The sequence below is a fragment of the Ylistrum balloti genome, unplaced genomic scaffold, assembly GCF_031769215.1.
Source record: "Ylistrum balloti isolate Yb309-2 unplaced genomic scaffold, AGI_CSIRO_Ybal_v1 Utg371754, whole genome shotgun sequence".
NCBI classification, from domain to species: domain Eukaryota; kingdom Metazoa; phylum Mollusca; class Bivalvia; order Pectinida; family Pectinidae; genus Ylistrum; species Ylistrum balloti.
Window position 1 is genome coordinate 42,191 of NW_026782879.1, and position 19,072 is coordinate 61,262.

General features: G+C 36.2%; 1 protein-coding gene across 1 annotated transcript; it reads left to right on the plus strand.

Annotated features, from left to right (window-relative positions):
- Positions 1–554: 554 nt before the first annotated feature.
- LOC132563520 (tubulin polyglutamylase complex subunit 1-like) lies at positions 555–16,323 on the plus strand. The gene is made up of 8 exons (XM_060228265.1): positions 555–624; positions 1,701–1,791; positions 3,142–3,336; positions 4,905–5,020; positions 5,881–6,016; positions 7,208–7,265; positions 15,225–15,308; positions 15,833–16,323. The coding sequence occupies exons 1-8, from the start codon at positions 555–557 to the stop codon at positions 15,848–15,850; spliced, it is 768 nt and encodes a 255-aa protein (XP_060084248.1). The 3' UTR covers positions 15,851–16,323.
- The last annotated feature ends 2,749 nt before the right edge of the window (positions 16,324–19,072 follow it).

The window sequence follows — 19,072 nt, forward strand, 5'->3', positions numbered from 1 at the left end:
TTGTCTTTTATTTTTAGGGTAGAGAATTTTCTGTAATCCACTGAATTTTCGTTTAATTTAGAATTTGAAAAAAAAAGGAATTTTGACCCTTTCAGAAATCAGAAATCAAGAATACCAGAAATGATCTATGACTCAGTACACGGCCTGATTTCTCTTTCGGTACCACAAAGTCTACAACCTTCAGAGAATATTCTATAAAATGTCAGGCAGTGTTCGTACCATGGGTAAAGAAACAAGTCAGTGCCGTAAGAAGTTTTTTTAATCTGAACTTTTTAAAACGGGATAACTTTCTTCTTTTTACTAAATGAAAAATACACCCAGAGAATGTTATTGAATTAATTTTACAAAATCCATTTGTTGTGGTCACATTAGAAAATTCCGGAAAATCCTCCCTTTTCACCGTCTGGTTCATTCGGATGGTGGAGGAAGCAGGGGTGGGAATGTATAATATTTAAAGGGACATTAATACCATAACCTGAGTTATCGTTCTTTGTATAAAATGTTTTCTTCAAGCGTATGTACGACCTAGACGTAGTTTCCACTTTGTTTACAACATGGCGGACAAAAAGAAGCCTAACTCTGCAGACGATCGTGTTGTACAAGAAACAGACAGACAGTTTCTGGGTAACGAAGAGATTTTTGTTTCAGTCGTATCACAATTGCATACATGTCCAACGACAATCACCGAAAAAAATTAAACGTACTCGGATTGCATTATCGTAGCTAGTCTGAAGTAAATGACATGAATTTTAAAAAATTTCAGTACCAAGTATTTTCTGTACTTACAAAAGTCGTTTCGGTATCTGTAAAATGGTTAACACAGCTAGACTGTCATTTTGAGTGAACAGTTTTTTTCAGAAACAAAATAAGCAATGTCTGTTAATGACGGAACATCTTGAAAAAACTTATTAAATGCATTGACTTATTTAGAAGTACCGAAACATCCTGATACCGAAACGATTTGCCACGAAAGACATTTCCTGATCTACATTTGTACTTGCTCTGAGTCCCACCATTGTAATTAAGTTATGGAAATGACAATATGTCACAGACTGAAGTAAATAAAGGCATAGTAAACAATCAATCGCTAATAAGGTAGAGCATGACATTAACTGAGGAGAATATGTATTGTGAGACTACATTATATAGAATATGGGCAAGCAGTGCTCGGAGAGAGCAAAACTTATGCGAAATGGTACTGTAGTGTACTGATGAAAGTATAGGTTGGTGTTACATGCCTCGTACTTGGCAAGATAAAGAGATTTTAGCTCAAGCCAAATTCATTTGAGTACATTCATCTTTCTTTTCAGTAAAAATAAAATGTAAGCCAAGCGAATTAAGGAAGCAGAAATGTTGTCATAGTTTATTTTATTAACATTATTTCTGGTAATGAAGAGTACCTATGCTCCATGCCTTTTTGCTTCCAGAAATTTATTACAGCAAGTCCTGTTGTTTAGACCGAATATCTGGCCCATGTTAATGGTGTAGTGTATCACTCTAATGACTACATAAGTATAATACATACATCAGACGTATACAACAACAATATCAGATGTGAACTGTTAGGGGATTGTGACACCATCTACTGAAACAATTTCCACATATATGTATATATAGGCTGACCAGCTACAAAAATGTAGGCTGATTTCTGGCAAATGTTACAATTTTTAAAGAATTTCAGTTATTATTGTTTTATACAGAGAGAACAAGCACAGGGACCCTGATCAGAGATGTTTTGGAGAAAGTTATCAGCAACCGACCAGAAGATCCAATAGCCTTCCTAGCAGATTAGTAAGTTATGCAAAATTGATTGTTGTTTAGGAACTTGGTCTGGGATACAAAATGTATCTCATTTCACAGGGCATTGGCCTATAAATAACCTCAGGTGAAGGTGTGATGTGTCCAGTTTGATGCTCCCTACCCGAGGATTTTTTAATTTAATAAAAAGATTTTCATCTAAATTTGTAGCAGCCTGTATGTATATTATATTTTCATGAAAATTTCAAAGACAACAAACAAATTAACTTAATACTTTTTATGCCCAAGAAATCATCCTATTATCCACTAAAAAACAGTAAGTCGCTGAGGTATTTTGTGTTCAATTCAACATTTTGTTAAATTTTCTTCATAGTATGCATAGAATTTCTATGCCATGGAGAGTTTTGGTTTGTTGTTGTAGATCCGTAAATACATACCATATCTGTTGTTTCAATTAATTTTATCAGTGATTGATTGTTACCTTAAGTTAATTCAGGTGAAAACTATTTTCTAGAAAAACATATGCAAAAAACACAATTTATAAACATAATTTACTACTCAATATTTGATAAGAAAAAGTGTTTTGTTTTTCATTTTATAGCAGTCCCCATTTAGTAAACTGAATGCCAACACCTGTCAGATCTGGAAATAATATATTTTGAGGAAAGGGAAGCAATCCAATTTTTGTTTTTTTGACAACAATAATTTCATGACTGACTTTTTAAGAACTTAAGAAATGGTGACAAATTGCTCCCTTTAGGAAACCATAGAAGTAGATGATGAATCATTTACTTGTGGTGAAAACTTTTAGAGGGCAAATATCTAATCCTATAATTTTTATGCCCAACAATACTAAGTATTAATTGGTATTAAAATATAAGCCTTTGCTTTGTAAATATCCACATTTATAGCACTTCTTAGTAGAAATGTAGCCAAATTCTGCATCATTGCCAGGAGATTAGTCACCCTACCTACTTTAAGTCATTTGTGATGTTTTGGCCCACATGACTTATTGAATGAAAAAAATTGTACCATACTGATTGACCTGGATAAAAAACAAATCTCTGTATATAGACCTTTGTTTATCACATTCAATCTGCAGCTTGTGTTTATTATATTTACATTCATCCAGACTCCCCATAAATGAGGAAGGGATAAGTAATTACAATCATCTGTGTTTTGTCCAACAGAAATGATTATAATCATGTGGTTAATGTTGCACAAATGTTACATAAGTTCCATTATGACATACATGAACCAAAGCAACTGGCAATTTTCTATCTATAAACTGAACTTTTATGTTATGTCACATGTGTGTAACTTTAACTGATATGTGCTTAAAAATTACATTTCATTGTATTTTTTTTCCTCTTTATACCTCAGTTTTGATTCTCTAGAGGATGAGACAAATTTGGTTGCAAAGGCACGACAGATACTGACAATGACTCACCACAGTCGACCTGTGTTTGAAACCAATGTCAGAATGGCTTACAACCTCTTACAGAAACACAAAGTCTCAAAGAAAGTACACGGTGTAAATGGGACAGTTTTTACAGATTTAGTCAAATCACTATGCAAGTAAGTCAAAATATGGAGAAAGTTTACACTTTAATCATAAATGATTTACCAAAACTGATACTTGTTTACATGTGGCATTATACTTGATATTGATTTATAATTAAACCTCCTTCAAGTTTAGATAATGTTAATCTAATACAGACTAGGAGAGGTTCACTTTAACCTACGCTTTATGTATTACAGATAATTTAGAAGCTTTGAGTATGTAGTGTTAATCAAATTGTCAGTCATTTTTCTGTCCTTCTGTCCGACCTTTAACTATTCTTGTTTTTGATATTTTTCTAGAGAAGCAATATCATTCCAAAAATTCAAGTTTGTTCCGCTTTATCTCTAGTCGTACATAGTCCATTTTTGGATGGATCAGAAAATACACAATGGCTGACACCCATCTTATATTTTGTCAATAAAAGTTAATTACTTTTTCTTGAGAGGAGCTAGATGAATCTTTCTCCAGTTTTATATAATGGTTCCATTTTGTCCCCAGTTGTATCCTTTTGATTTTGAACTGATTAGAAGATTAAATCGGCTGACATGTGGTCAATTTGGATTTAAATATGAAAATTTGTTATCCCTACATCGTCAGAAGCACTGAATGTGGATCTTTTCTCAGATTTTATACAGAGGTTCCCCATATCACTAAATTTTTTTCATGGTTATGTTTGAGATTTTATATTAGAAAAAGAAAGAAAATATGACAAAAACAACTTAAAGAAGAGAAAAGATCCAACTTTTAAGAGCAAATAAAGATCTAACAATGGTGTGTGCCAAGAGCCCCCTGGTTATAGTTAGAAAGCACTGGATTTATCTTTGTCAGATTTTATATGGAGGTTCAATATATCATTATTTTTCTAAGGGAATTTTCAATTTTGATAATGTGAAAATAATAAAAGAAATTATTGTTAAAAAATTGAAAAGAAGGGAAAAGATAAAAACTTTTAAAGATAAAACAAAGTTGTGTGGCAAGATACCTTTGGATATTAACATGTATTCAAGATTGCCACCAATCAGGCGTGGTACCCACCTAGACAGGATATCTCAAATATAAATGATTTATTTCTGGTAAAGCTATTGTGATGAAACATTATAGAAATGTACATTAGACGATCGTGGTCAAGTTTTAATTGATGTTAATATTGATTGGTTAGGTACGCGCTATTGATGTTAATATTGATTGGTTAGGTACGCGATTGATGTTAATATTGATTGGTTAGGTACGCGATTGATGTTAATATTGATTGGTTAGGTACGCTATTGATGTTAATATTGATTGGTTAGGTACGCGATTGATGTTAATATTGATTGGTTAGGTACGCTATTGATGTTAATATTGATTGGTTTGATGTTAATATTGATTGGTTAGGTACGCTATTGATGTTAATATTGATTGGTTAGGTACGCGATTGATGTTAATATTGATTGGTTAGGTACGCGATTGATGTTAATATTGATTGGTTAGGTACGCTATTGATGTTAATATTGATTGGTTAGGTACACAAGATGACTATGATCACTGCTACTATTTTGTATTGTAATTGATTCTATCATTATATTTGTTTCATTAATTACAGAGATATTCCTCAAACAGTCCAAAACAAACTATTAAAGAAGCTAGAGTGTGCTGAACATGAATGTATCAAATTTAATGTGTTTAGTTCAGGTGTCTTCACATGCTGTGTGCTACTTGGTAAGTACGGTAACTATGATCTCATTTAGTCTACTCTTACATATTCTTCTGTCGATAAACCCATGCCTGGTAATAAGCCCACCCAAAGATATTTCTGTTCAATAAAACAATAAAACAGTACAAGTTTCAATGGTGTAAGGATATACTTAGATAGGTATGTTAAGGTATTTTCTTTAAACTCAAACTTATATGCTATCTCTAACTGTAAAGAAAATAAATCTTATATCTTGGTTAAATTTTCCTTTAGAAACCGTTCTTATAATAGTGTACATGTACCCTGTGTTTATATCTATATTCATGGAATGTAATTATGAAGTTCCTACAAGTTGGAAGTATAATACAATCTCCAGATATCCCAAAACAATTTGTGTGGAATTATGAACCACATTAATGTGGAGGTGGTGCAAATTTTCACTTTTATTAGTTACCTCTCACTTCAGTCTCAGCATTATTTTGTCTCTTCAGAATTTGAGTTTGTCTTTCTAAGCATGAATGTTGAATTCAATATTATATCTACATATTAAAAACATTTTCACCATTACAATTATTATAAACTTTACATGGGGAGGAGGGAGGGGAGGTGGTATTCATGTCTCTTGTATGCTTATACCTGTATGATGAAGCTGTGATTCTGACCTTTTGTTGTCATAAGGTCAATGGAACTTGTTACATTCAAGACCTCCAAACATTTAAATAACATTTACAATGTATATGCAAAACAAATATTTTTAAGCAATCAATTTGACTATGGCAAACATAGTGCTCTAACTGCAACAAATATCACAAAATGAATGCTTTGTATGTAATGGTAAGTTTTTATTGTATCTGTTATATATTGGAGTATATTTTATATTTTTCAGACTATGTGAAACTGTCAGAAATGCTTTTTAAATCTATTGACCTTCAGAAGAGTGGAAAAGCAGACAAGGTGTTAAGTGAGACAGTCCTAGATCAATTAAGAACAGCTTTGGCTAGTAACAAATCTGATGCTAGAAGGTAACTAGAACTATTATGTAAAGCTCTGTATGAGGAGCTATTATCTATTGCATAGAAAAATTGATAGATATAAATTTATTTTCAACCATAATAGTCTACTGATTTCCGCTGTTGTATGATAGAACTCTTAGAACAGTATTTTTCAGATAGGTTATCTCCCTTGACTCATTACTACTTGTAAACATTGAATCAAACTGTTATCTCTTGGTCAACTTTGTCTCATTACTGTGCATTCTTTAATAACTCCAGAGATTTGACATTCTGACTCCAAGTGAAGTTGCGGGATTAATTCAATACTGTTGTAAAATGTAGGTGACAAGCTGACATGCTTTTGTAAATTGGCTCATGTCAACCCTTGCTGAAAGTGATAAGCGAGAGTACATCATTGCACTCAACATAGTGTACATTTGTCAACCTATAGAAAGGGACATGTTTTCACTCTGTTTTAGTCTGATAGTACACTTTCCCTGGTGCTCATGGCAAATAGATTTGTTCAAAATACATTAATGTATCATATATTCATATTGTTGATTATTACAAAGGATTATCAAAACACTTACAGTTGGCATTATAGCAAAAGTGATATAGACATGGATGTGTACATTTATATGTATAAGTAAGAAGGATAAATATAGCCACTGTACAACAGTATATATGTAATTGTAAGGAATGATAAGAAATACCCAGCCATCTCTATGGTTTGAACTAGAAACCCTTAGGTCTCTAGCTGTCATACCTCAGCAGGTGTGAAGCTGAGTTAACATAAATACACAGCTCCATAAAAATTGTCACAAAATGAAACATTTGCCAAATGATCCAAATTCATTTCAAGCTTTTGGAAGGATTTCCTCCAAAACCCCCTACTGGGACTCTGCCACATGACCCGAAGAAGAGGACTTTTGTCACCTTCAGTTCCTTCCTTTCTGCATATAGCTGTACTCAGTAGCTGTTTCTATTAACTCTAAACATATTTTATACAACTGACGAGTCCAGGATACAAACACTATTTCTGTATCACCTTCAGCCCTGATAATGCAGTATGTAAATTATAAGAACACCCTGTTTTTACAAATTAATTCTGTTTAATTAAATAAATCATTTTTTCCTAAATGATGAAGTGTTATCAACAAGTTGTTGGTATTTGGAATTAGTTTATTAATTAGACTATATTTGTTTTGTAAAACTTTTCAGAGTAGTGGAGTCTGGTTATAACTTAGGACCTGATGGGCTATACTATGCGCTAGACAAGGTAAATACCACTATATAATGTCATATATTCCTGTGTGTCAGAGGTGGTGTGATGTGTGTGAGATGTGGTATGTTGTGTGTGAGATGTGGTATGTTGTGTGTGAGAGGTGGTATGTTGTGTGTGAGAGGTGGTATGATGTGTGTGAGAGGTGGTATGTTCTGTGTTAGAGGTAGTATGTTGTGGGTGTCAGGTGGTGTGATGTGTGTGAGATGTGGTAAGTTGTGTGTGAGATGTGGTATGTTGTGTGTGAGAGGTGGTATGTTGTGTGTGAGAGGTGGTATGTTGTGTGTGAGAGGTGGTATGGTCTGTGTGAGAGGTGGTATGTTGTGTGTTAGAGGTAGTATGTTGTGGGTGTCAGGTGGTGTGATGTGTGTGAGAGGTGGTATGTTGTGTGTTAGAGGTAGTATGTTGTGGGTGTCAGGTGGTGTGATGTGTGTGAGAGGTGGTATGATGTGTGTGTGAGGTGGTATGTTGTGTGTGAGGGGTGGTATAATGTGTGTGAGAGGTGGTATGTTGTGTGTTAAAGGTAGTATGTTGTGGGTGTCAGGTGGTGTGATGTGTGTGAGAGGTGGTATGTTGTGTGTGAGAGGTGGTATGATGTGTGTGAGAGGTGGTATGATGTGTGTGAGAGGTGGTATGATGTGTGTGAGAGGTGGTATGTTGTGTGTGAGAGGTGGTATGATGTGTGTGAGAGGTGGTATGATGTGTGTGAGAGGTGGTATGTTGTGTGTGAGAGGTGGTATGTTGTGTGTTAGAGGTAGTATGTTGTGGGTGTCAGGTGGTGTGATGTGTGTGAGAGGTGGTATGATGTGTGTGTGAGGTGGTATGTTGTGTGTGAGGGGTGGTATAATGTGTGTGAGAGGTGGTATGCTGTGTGTTAAAGGTAGTATGTTGTGGGTGTCAGGTGGTGTGATGTGTGTGAGAGGTGGTATGATGTGTGTGGGAGGTGGTATGTTGTGTGTGAGAGGTGGTATGTTGTGGGTGTCAGGTGGTGTGATGTGTGTGAGAGGTGGTATGTTGTGTGTGAGAGGTGGTATGATGTGTGTGAGAGGTGGTATGATGTGTGTGTGAGGTGGTATGTTGTGTGTGAGGGGTGGTATGATGTGTGTGAGAGGTGGTATGTTGTGTGTTAAAGGTAGTATGTTGTGGGTGTCAGGTGGTGTGATGTGTGTGAGAGGTGGTATGATGTGTGTGGGAGGTGGTATGTTGTGTGTGAGAGGTGGTATGATGTGTGTGAGAGGTGGTATGTTGTGTGTGAGAGGTGGTATGTTGTGGGTGTCAGGTGGTGTGATGTGTGTGAGAGGTGGTATGTTGTGTGTGAGAGGTGGTATGTTGTGTGTGAGAGGTGGTATGTTGTGTGTGAGAGGTGGTATGTTGTGGGTGTCAGGTGGTGTGATGTGTGTGAGAGGTGGTATGATGTGTGTGAGAGGTGGTATGTTGTGTGTGAGAGGTGGTATATTGTGGGTGTCAGGTGGTGTGATGTGTGTGAGAGGTGGTATGTTGTGTGTGAGAGGTGGTATGTTGTGTGTTAGAGGTAGTATGTTGTGGGTGTCAGGTGGTGTGATGTGTGTGAGAGGTGGTATGATGTATGTGAGAGGTGGTATGTTGTGTGTTAGAGGTAGTATGTTGTGGGTGACAGGTGGTGTGATGTGTGTGAGGGGTGGTATGTTGTGGTTGAGAGGTAGTATGATGTGTATGAGAGGTGGTATGATGTGTGTGAGAGGTGGTATGTTGTATGTGAGGGGTGGTATGATGTGTCTGAGGTGGTATGATGTGTGTGAGAGGTTGTATGATGTGTGTGAGAGGTGGTATGATGTGTGTGAGAGGTGGTACGTTGTGTGCGAGAGGTTGTATGATGTGTGTGAGAGATGGTATGTTGTATGTGAGGGGTGGTATGATGTGTCTGAGGTGGTATGATGTGTGTGAGATGTGGTATAATGTGTGTGAGAGGTTGTATGATGTGTGTGAGAGGTGGTATGTTGTATGTGAGAGATGGTATGTTGTATGTGAGGGGTGGTATGATGTGTCTGAGGTGGTATGATGTGTGTGAGATGTGGTATGATGTGTGTGAGAGGTGGTATGATGTGTGTGAGAGGTGGTATGATGTGTGTGAGAGGTGGTATGATGTATGTGAGAGGTGGTATGTTGTATGTGAGAGGGGGTATGTTGTGTGTGAGAGGTGATATGATGTGTGTGAGAGGTGGTATGATGTGTGTGAGAGGTGGTATGATGTTTGTGAGATGTGGTATGTTGTATGTGAGAGGTGGTATGTTGTGTATGAGAGGTGGTATGATTTGTGTGAGAGGTGGTATGATGTTTGTGAGAGGTGATATGATGTGTGTGAGAGGTGGTATGATGTGTGTGAGGGGTGGTATGTTGTGTGTGAGAGGTGGTATGTTGTGTGTGAGGTGGAATGATGTGTGTGAGAGGTGGTATGATGTGTGTGAGAGGTGGTATTTTTTGTGTGAGAGGTGGTTTGTTATGTGTGAGAGGTGGTATGATGTGTGTGAGAGGTGGTATGATGTATGTGAGAGGTGTTATGATGTGTGTGAGAGGTGGTATGATGTATGTGAGAGGTGGTATGTTGTATGTGAGAGGGGGTATGTTGTGTGTGAGAGGTGGTAGTTGTATGTGAGAGATGGTATGATGTGTGTGAGAGGTTGTATGTTGTATGTGAGAGGTTGTATGATGTGTGTGAGAGGTGGTATGTTGTATGTGAGGGGTGGTATGATGTGTCTGAGGTGGTATGATGTGTGTGAGAGGTGGTATGTTGTGTGTGAGAGGTGGTTTGATGTGTGTGAGAGGTGGTATGTTGTGTGCGAGAGGTTGTATGATGTGTGTGAGAGGTGGTATGATGTATGTGAGAGGTGGTATGATGTGTGTGAGAGGTGGTATGTTGTGTGTGAGAGGTGGTATGATGTGTGTATGATGTGTGTGAGAGGTGGTATGTTGTATGTAAGAGGTGGTATGATGTGTGAGAGGTGGTATGTTGTATGTGAGAGGTGGTATGATGTGTGTGAGAGGTGGTATGTTGTATGTGAGAGGTGGTATGATGTGTGTGAGAGGTGGTATGTTGTATGTAAGAGGTGGTATGATGTGTGAAAGGTGGTATGTTGTATGTGAGAGATGGTATGATGTGTGTGAGAGGTGGTATGATGTGTGTGAGAGGTGGTATGATGTGTGAAAGAGGTGATATGATGTATGTGAGAGGTGGTATGATGTGTGTGAGAGGTGGTATGATGTGTGAAAGAGGTGATATGATGTATGTGAGAGGTGGTATGTTGTGTGTGAGAGGTGGTATGATGTGTGTGAGAGGTGGTATGTTGTATGTAAAACGTGGTATGATGTGTGAGAGGTGGTATGTTGTATGTAAGATGTGGTATGATGTATGTGAGATGTGGTATGATGTGTGTGAGAGTTGGTATGATGTATGTGAGAGGTGGTATGTTGTATGTGAGGGGTGGTATGATGTGTGTGGGAGGTGGTATGTTGTGTGTGAGAGGTGGTATGTTGTGTGTGAGAGGTGGAATGATGTGTGTGAGAGGTGGAATGATGTGTGTGAGAGGTGGTTTGATGTGTGTGAGAGGTGGTATGATGTGTGAGAGGTGGTATGTTGTGTGTAAGAGGTGGTATGATGTGTGAGAGGTGGTATGTTGTGTGTGAGAGGTGGTATGTTGTGTATGAGAGGTGGTATGATGTGTGAGAGATGGTATAATGTATGTGATAGGTGGTATGATGTGAGTGAGAGGTGGTATGATGTGAGTGAGCGGTTGTATGATGTGTGTGAGAGGTTGTATGATGTGTGTGAGAGGTGGTATGTTGTATGTTAGAGGTGGTATGATGTGTGAGAGGTGGTATGTTGTATGTAAGAGGTTGTATGATGTGTGAGAGGTGGTATGATGTGTGTGAGAGGTGGTATGATGTGAGTGAGAAGTTGTATGATGTGTGTGAGAGGTGGTATGTTGTGTGTGAGAGGTTGTATGTTGTGTGTGAGAGGTTGTATGTTGTATGTGAGAGGTGGTATGATGTGAGTGAGAGGTGGTATGATGTGAGTGAGAGGTTGTATGATGTGTGTGAAAGGTTGTATGATATGTGTGAGAGGTGGTATTTTGTGTGTGAGAGGTGGTATGATGTGAGTGAGAGGTAGTATGATGTGTGTGAGAGGTAGTATGATGTGTGTGAGAGGTAGTATGATGTGTGTGAGAGGTGGTATGTTGTGTGTGAGAGGTGGTATGATGTGAGTGAGAGGTAGTATGATGTGTGTGAGAGGTGGTATGATGTGTGTGAGAGGTGGTAGTTGTATGTGAGAGGTGGTATGATGTGAATGAGAGGTTGTATGATGTGTGTGAGAGGTTGTATGATGTGTGTGAGAGGTGGTATGTTGTGTGTGAGAGGTTGTATGATGTGTGTGAGAGGTGGTATGATGTGTGTGAGAGGTGGTATGATATGTGTGAGGGTTGGTATGTTGTGTGAGAGGTGGTATGATCATCTTTGTTATATCAAAATCCAAATGGAGTAAAAATTCATCTTTGCAAATGAACTGATACCATGTTGTTTTTGTTTTTTTTTTAATTTATTGTGAAACTGGTTTTCAACACAATGACTGATAAGAACTTGTATTAAAGTGGTTTTGAATGTAAGGTCATATATACTTCCTTCTTCAGATACTTTACTTACTGTCTGGATGTTAGGTATATAAGGAAAAAGATCACTATATATATATGTATATCCTGTTACAACCAGCCAGTGAGTCTGTACATATTCTATAGATCAACAGTATCATGTTACATCATAGGTCATATGTCTGCATCATACATCACAGTCACATTCTTTATTAATGTTAGGGACTGTGTTTTATTTTGGTTGAATATATTCTATGGGGCGTGAATAGAATATATTCTATTGGGCGTGACTAGAATATATTCTATGGGGCGTGAATAGAATATATTCTATTGGGCGTGACTAGAATATATTCTATTGGGCGTGAATAGAATATGTTCTATTGGGCGTGACTAGAATATATTCTATTGGGCATGAATAGAATATATTCTATTGGGCATGACTAGAATATATTCTATGGGGCGTGAATAGAATATATTCTATTGGGCATGACTAGAATATATTCTATTGGGCGTGAATAGAATATATTCTATTGGGCGTGATTAGAATATATTCTATGGGACGTGAGTAGAATATTTACTATGGGTTTTTATTAGAATATATTCTAAGGGGCGTGATTATAATATATTCTATGTGGCGTGAATAGAATATATTCTATTGGGTGTGATTAGAATATATTCTATGGGGCATGTTTAGAATATATTCTTTAGGATGTCATTAGAATATATTCTATGGGGCATGCTTAGAAATATATTCTATGGGGTATAATTAGAATATATTCTATGGGGTGTGATTAAAATATATTCTATGTGGCGTGAATAGAATATATTCTATTGGGCGTGATTAGAATATATTCTATGGGGCGTGTTTAGAATATATTCTTTAGGATGTCATTAGAATATATTCTATGGGGCATGCTTAGAAATATATTCTATGGGGTATAATTAGAAGATATTCTATGGGGTGTGATTAAAATATATTCTATGTGGCGTGAATAGAATACATTCTGTGGGACGTGATAAGAATATATTTTAAAATTTAGTTAACTCTAATCATTATATTTACATGTCAGTGTCTTTTCATCACACTTTACTGTGTGGCAATCATTGTTAGTATGCGACATTAATAAATAAACTTATATTTATTTTACAACAATTGTGAAACAAGTTTTTCCAACTTATATTAATTACTCTTGTTGGCCGGGATGTAAGCGCGTGTGGGATCTTATTATCAGAGGAAATCGGGGTACCCAGGGAAAACCCACATGGTCCAACAGGTGACCCCATACTTTTTCACATCCATTACGGGAATCGAACCCTGGACAACCATGTAGAAGGCCAGTGTGTTACCACTATCACACCTGACCACCCAGTATGTGACATAATAACTCTGGAAGTAGGAGGTGGTTTGATGTTTTTAAGTGTAATAATAACATTAAAAATAGAAACATTTTCAATGATTTTTATGTTTAATCTTATTAGGAATTTATTTTTGTGTCTTATTGGATAATTATAATAAACAAAATGTAATTATATATTCATGTGTTTGGTAGTCCCTGTAACATTTTCATGCACAAGTTCAAAGGATAATGTTTCCATGCTAGTAAGGTAAACATTTTAATCAGGTAATGTTGTATAGTGATAAAACTAGTGTAAATATAACAGAATATGCAAATGAAAAGTATCACATACTTTAAAGATCAGTTAACGAGGATGTGACCTTACTTTTGTGTGCTTAGTTGTTTTGTCATTTTAAACTTCAGCAAACTTAGATATCATCTCATATCTGTCATATCTCCTATAAGAAAGATCAGTATGTAATATATAAGTAAATGTGACATCATCCAATCAAATTCTACACCAGGTGAAACATCAAAGATCACCTTTGACAATTTTTTAATAACAAAAAGCTTGATATAATACATGTATCTTATGAAGCCCATATTCTGGGCATATTCTGTAAATAATATTTTATTAGCTCACCTGAATCAAAGGGCCAAATGAACTCAGAATAGAGGGACACTGTGTTGACTGTCAACTTTTCCTATTAATTGCAACTAGTCATGAAAGACTGAATGGATTTTTATCAAATGTAGTGTGAAGCATCCTTGAGGGAAAAAAAATCCTTGAGGGAAGGAAATCAAATCTGTATAAAGAATGGATGAGGGGCCTGAGGGGCAGGACCCAATAGGGAAAACCTATCAATTTCTTTAAATCTCTCTTGTTCTTTAAGTCTGAAGCATGCTTTGGCTAAGGGAAATCAATTTTGTATACAATGTGTGTCTGGGCCTCCCGGGGCCAAAGGGGCAGGGCTGAATAGGGAAAATCTATCAATTTCTTAAAATCCATCCTGTTCTTCAGGAATGGCCGTATAAATGGTGGGTATAGACCCCACAGGGCAGGAGATGTCGGGTTCAATAGCGGTAATAGGACAAATTCTTGAAAATCATTCTTATATAGGAATGCCAGGATTCAGTCCCAATTTGATCTAAGACATGCTTGGATGAAGGGGATTCATTCTATATGAACAGTGGGTACCTGCCCACAGAGGTGGAAATAGAGCAAATTCTTGTATGTCTTTCTTATGATGGAACTGATGACTGATTGTTGAAGAGAATTAAATTTTTTACCAACAATGCATCTAATCCCCTTTTGGAGGAGGAGGAGTGAGCCATTGTGGTAGAATAAATCAATTTCAGCAAACTAAACCACATGAATGATACAGGCCCTATGGGCCTCTTGTTTTATATCATAATTATTGTATGGAATAAAGTGAGTAGCTCTTGGTACACCAAAACTTAACTTGTATTTAGGATTATATAGAATATACAAATAAGTGTTTCTCCATAATAGGACTTCTTCCCATCAGAAGCAGTTTTATTTTACTCCATGAAATTTTACAGGGTAGCAGATATTTACAGCTTTGTCCATCTATAAGGCCCTCGTTCCATCTATCCTTTTGTGTCAGAAACATAACATAGTTCAATGTAAAGCAAGGTTCATGAAACTTGATGGAAACATTTGTCATGCTAAGACAATATACAGTGTGTCAGATTCAGGGCCATCAACCCCTTGATTACAGAATTATTGCCCTTTGTTAAGATGTTATGTCCACAATAAAGTTGTTTTTGAGGAGCATTCGTCATACTGTGATATTGTGATTGCTTTAATTGTCTGTGCATGTACACACTAATGTGCAATTCTATGATAACAATCTCATAAACTTACAAACAGATCGGATTCATATTCATAGCATCTTATCAGCAAAGTCTTTACCTGACTTGATTTTGGTGGTCACTTTGTATAAAAAAGATTAAAACATGCTTTTATTTTCTGTAAGGCTATGAAGAGAGGAAATCACAACCAGGGAGCACAGACACTAGACCAGTTTACGACAGAGGCCTGTGATGCTTTCCTAACAAAGGTAATAAGGCAGCACACTTTACTGATCACATAATGACCAAATAAGGAGCCATGCTAGGACAATGTTCCATAAATTTCAATATAGAGCAAAACAATCGTGAGGCAGTTTATATAATCTTACATATATCATCCATGTTGGAAAAGGGCAAGGGGTCTTAACTGTGTGGTTATGTAGGCGACCTCATACCCTTTTCATTTTCAATTTACAAACTAAATGTATTTTAGAGTTAGCTTTTTCACATATTAGTCACTTTTCATGGTCAAGATTGAAGTGCACGTGAAGTCTTACTGTGGGAGGAAATCTTAGTCCCAAGGGAAAAAACCCATGTGGTTATGCAGGTGATCCTAAACTATATCTTTTCATGTCCGATTGGAGAACAAAACACTGTATAGCTTACTTTAAAGGTGAGTACCACTAGATTTCTACATGTTCGAACATTTATATAAAACACATGCATTTAGATATATGTATAAAGCATTAATTGTGCATTAAAGGAATTAATTAAATTTTTGTTTTGTTTTCAGGTGAAGAAAATATGTTGATGAACGATGTATTATAGAGAAAATGTATGGACATATACTTCACAGGTGGTACCTAAAACACACAACTTCAACATGAGAACAAGTCGACGACAAATTTATTCATAAAAAGTTGAGTTTCTGAAAATCCTTTAGGAGAACTACAAGATTTTGAGTATTACCATTGATATTTTTTATTTAAGTTATAACCTTGTTATGTGAATAGTGTTTCTTTTAAGCACAACTGGCTAGTAATCTTTTTGTGATCTTTCTGTGTCAAGAGGTCATTTGTTGAAGATTAAAAAAAATTCAATGACTGTTCCAAAGAAGGTGACAGTGTTGTCATGGAAACATCAGTATGATCACACATGTTGATCAGAAATCACAACAAAATCAAACCTGAATTTACATTATGCATTCATAGTCTTCACTCGGACATACACATTTTTAATATGGAACTCTGTACATATACCATACATGCCAGTCTGACTTGATAATCTCTGTATATTTTGAGATATCTTTCCATTGTTTTTTAAGAATTCGTAATATATTCTTAGTTTACATGTGTATAGTCACTCAAGTCTTGAAAACTACTTTACCATGTGTTTTCCCTTTACTATAGATAAGCCCTGATGACCTTTGTGTGTTGATGGGGCGTTAAGAATTTTACTTTATATACAGATGTTTTATACAGAGGAGCTCCTTAAACTTGACTTTAATTTTGAAGTAAAACTTTCTTAAAGTGAGATCATCAATAAGCAATAATTTAAAGGTTTCAGTGACACCCCTTATCTGTAAGTTAATTGATTCATCAATTAAAAAGGTTTCAGTGACACCCCTTATCTGTAAGTTAATTGATTCATCAATTAAAAAGGTTTCAGTGACACCCCTTATCTGTAAGCTAATTGATTCATCAATTAAAAAGGTTTCAGTGACACCCCTTATCTGTAAGATAATTGATTCATCAAATAAAAAGGTTTCAGTGACACCCCTTATCTGTAAGTTAATTGATTCATCAATTAAAAAGGTTTCAGTGACACCCCTTATCTGTAAGCTAATTGATTCATCAATTAAAAAGGTTTCAGTGACACCCCTTATCTGTAAGTTAATTGATTCATCAACTAAAAAGGTTTCAGTGACACCCCTTATCTGTAAGTTAATTGATTCATCAATTAAAAAGGTTTCAGTGACACCCCTTATCTGTAAGTTAATTGATTCATCAATTAAAAAGGTTTCAGTGACACCCCTTATCTGTAAGCTAATTGATTCATCAATTAAAAAGGTTTCAGTGACACCCCTTATCTGTAAGCTAATTGATTCATCAATTAAAAAGGTTTCAGTGACACCCCTTATCTGTAAGCTAATTGATTCATCAATTAAAAAGGTTTCAGTGACACCCCTTATCTGTAAGCTAATTGATTCATCAATTAAAAAGTTTTCAGTGACACCCTTTATCTGTAAGCTAATTGATTCATCAATTAAAAAGTTTTCAGTGACACACCTTATCTGTAAGCTAATTGATTCATCAATTAAAAAGTTTTCAGTGACACCCCTTATCTGTAAGCTAATTGATTCATCAATTAAAAAGGTTTCAGTGACACCCCTTATCTGTAAGCTAATTGATTCATCAATTAAAAAGGTTTCAGTGACACCCCTTATCTGCAAGCTAATTGATTCATCAATTAAAAAGTTTTCAGTGACACCCTTTATCTGTAAGCTAATTGATTCATCAATTAAAAAGTTTCCAGTGACACCCCTTATCTGTAAGCTAATTGATTCATCAATTAATAAATCAATATTTGAATTGATTTATTAGTCTGTTCAGCTCAAATACTGTGGTTTATTTCAAGAACACTAAGAGAAAATTCAAGCTTCAGTTTTCTTTTTCTCAATTTGTCCAAGAAGTTCCCTAACTCATGAAACTTCACTGTAAGGATGGATGGATGGATGCCTGTTATGTGTATGTTGATTAAAGTTTTGTTTCAAAATATCTTAGATAGATTAACGTGTGTTTTTTAAGAGAGTAACAGACTGAAATAAAATTGTTCAAAACAGTATTGTGTTATAGTGATCAATGAGACATTAAGTGTCGTTTGTTGTATTGTGTCAAAATGACCAATAAGACATTAAGTGTGGTATGGTGTGTAGTGTCAAAATGACCAATAAGACATTAAGTGTGGTAGGGTGTGTAGTGTCAGAATGACCAATAAGACATTAAGTGTGGTATGGTGTGTAGTGTCAGAATGACCAATAAGACATTAAGTGTGGTATGGTTTGTAGTGTCAAAATGACCAATAAGACATTAAGTGTGGTAGGGTGTGTAGTGTCAGAATGACCAATAAGACATTAAGTGTGGTATGGTGTGTAGTGTCAGAATGACCAATAAGACATTAAGTGTTGTAGGGTGTGTAGTGTCAGAATGACCAATAATACATTAAGTGTGGTATGGTGTGTAGTGTCAGAATGACCAATACGACATTAAGTATGGTAGGGTGTATAGTGTCAAAATGACCAATAAGACATAAAGTGTGGTAGGGTGTGTAGTGTCAGAATGACCAATAAGACATTAAGTGTGGTGGGGTGTGTAGTGTCAGAATGACCAATAAGACATAAAGTGTGGTAGGGTGTCTAGTGTCAGAATGACCAATAAGACATTAAGTGTGGTAGGGTGTGTAGTGTCAGAATGACCAATAAGACATAAAGTGTGGTAGGCTGTGTAGTGTCAGGATGACCAATAAGATATTAAATGTGGTAGGGTGTGTAGTGTCAGAATGACCAATAAGACATTAAGTGTGGTAGGGTGTGTAGTGTCAGAATGACCAATATGACATAAGGTGTGGTAGGGTGTGTAGTGTCAGAATGACCAATAAGACATTAAGTGTGGTAGGGTGTATAGTGTCAGAATGACCAATAAGACATTAAGTGTGGTGGGGTGTGTAGTGACAGAATGACCAATAAGTGTGGTATGGTGTGTAGTGTCAGAATGACCAATAAGACATTAAGTGTGGTAGGGTGTGTAGTGACAGAATGACCAATAAGACATTAAGTGTGGTAGGGTGTATAGTGTCAGAATGATCAATAAGACATTAAGTGTGGTAGGGTATGTAATGTCAGAATGACCAATAAGACATTATGTGTGGTATGGTGTGTAATGTCAGAATGACCAATAAGACATTAAGTGTGGTAGGGTATGTAATGTCAGAATGACCAATAAGACATTAAGTGTGGTAGGGTGTATAGTGTCAG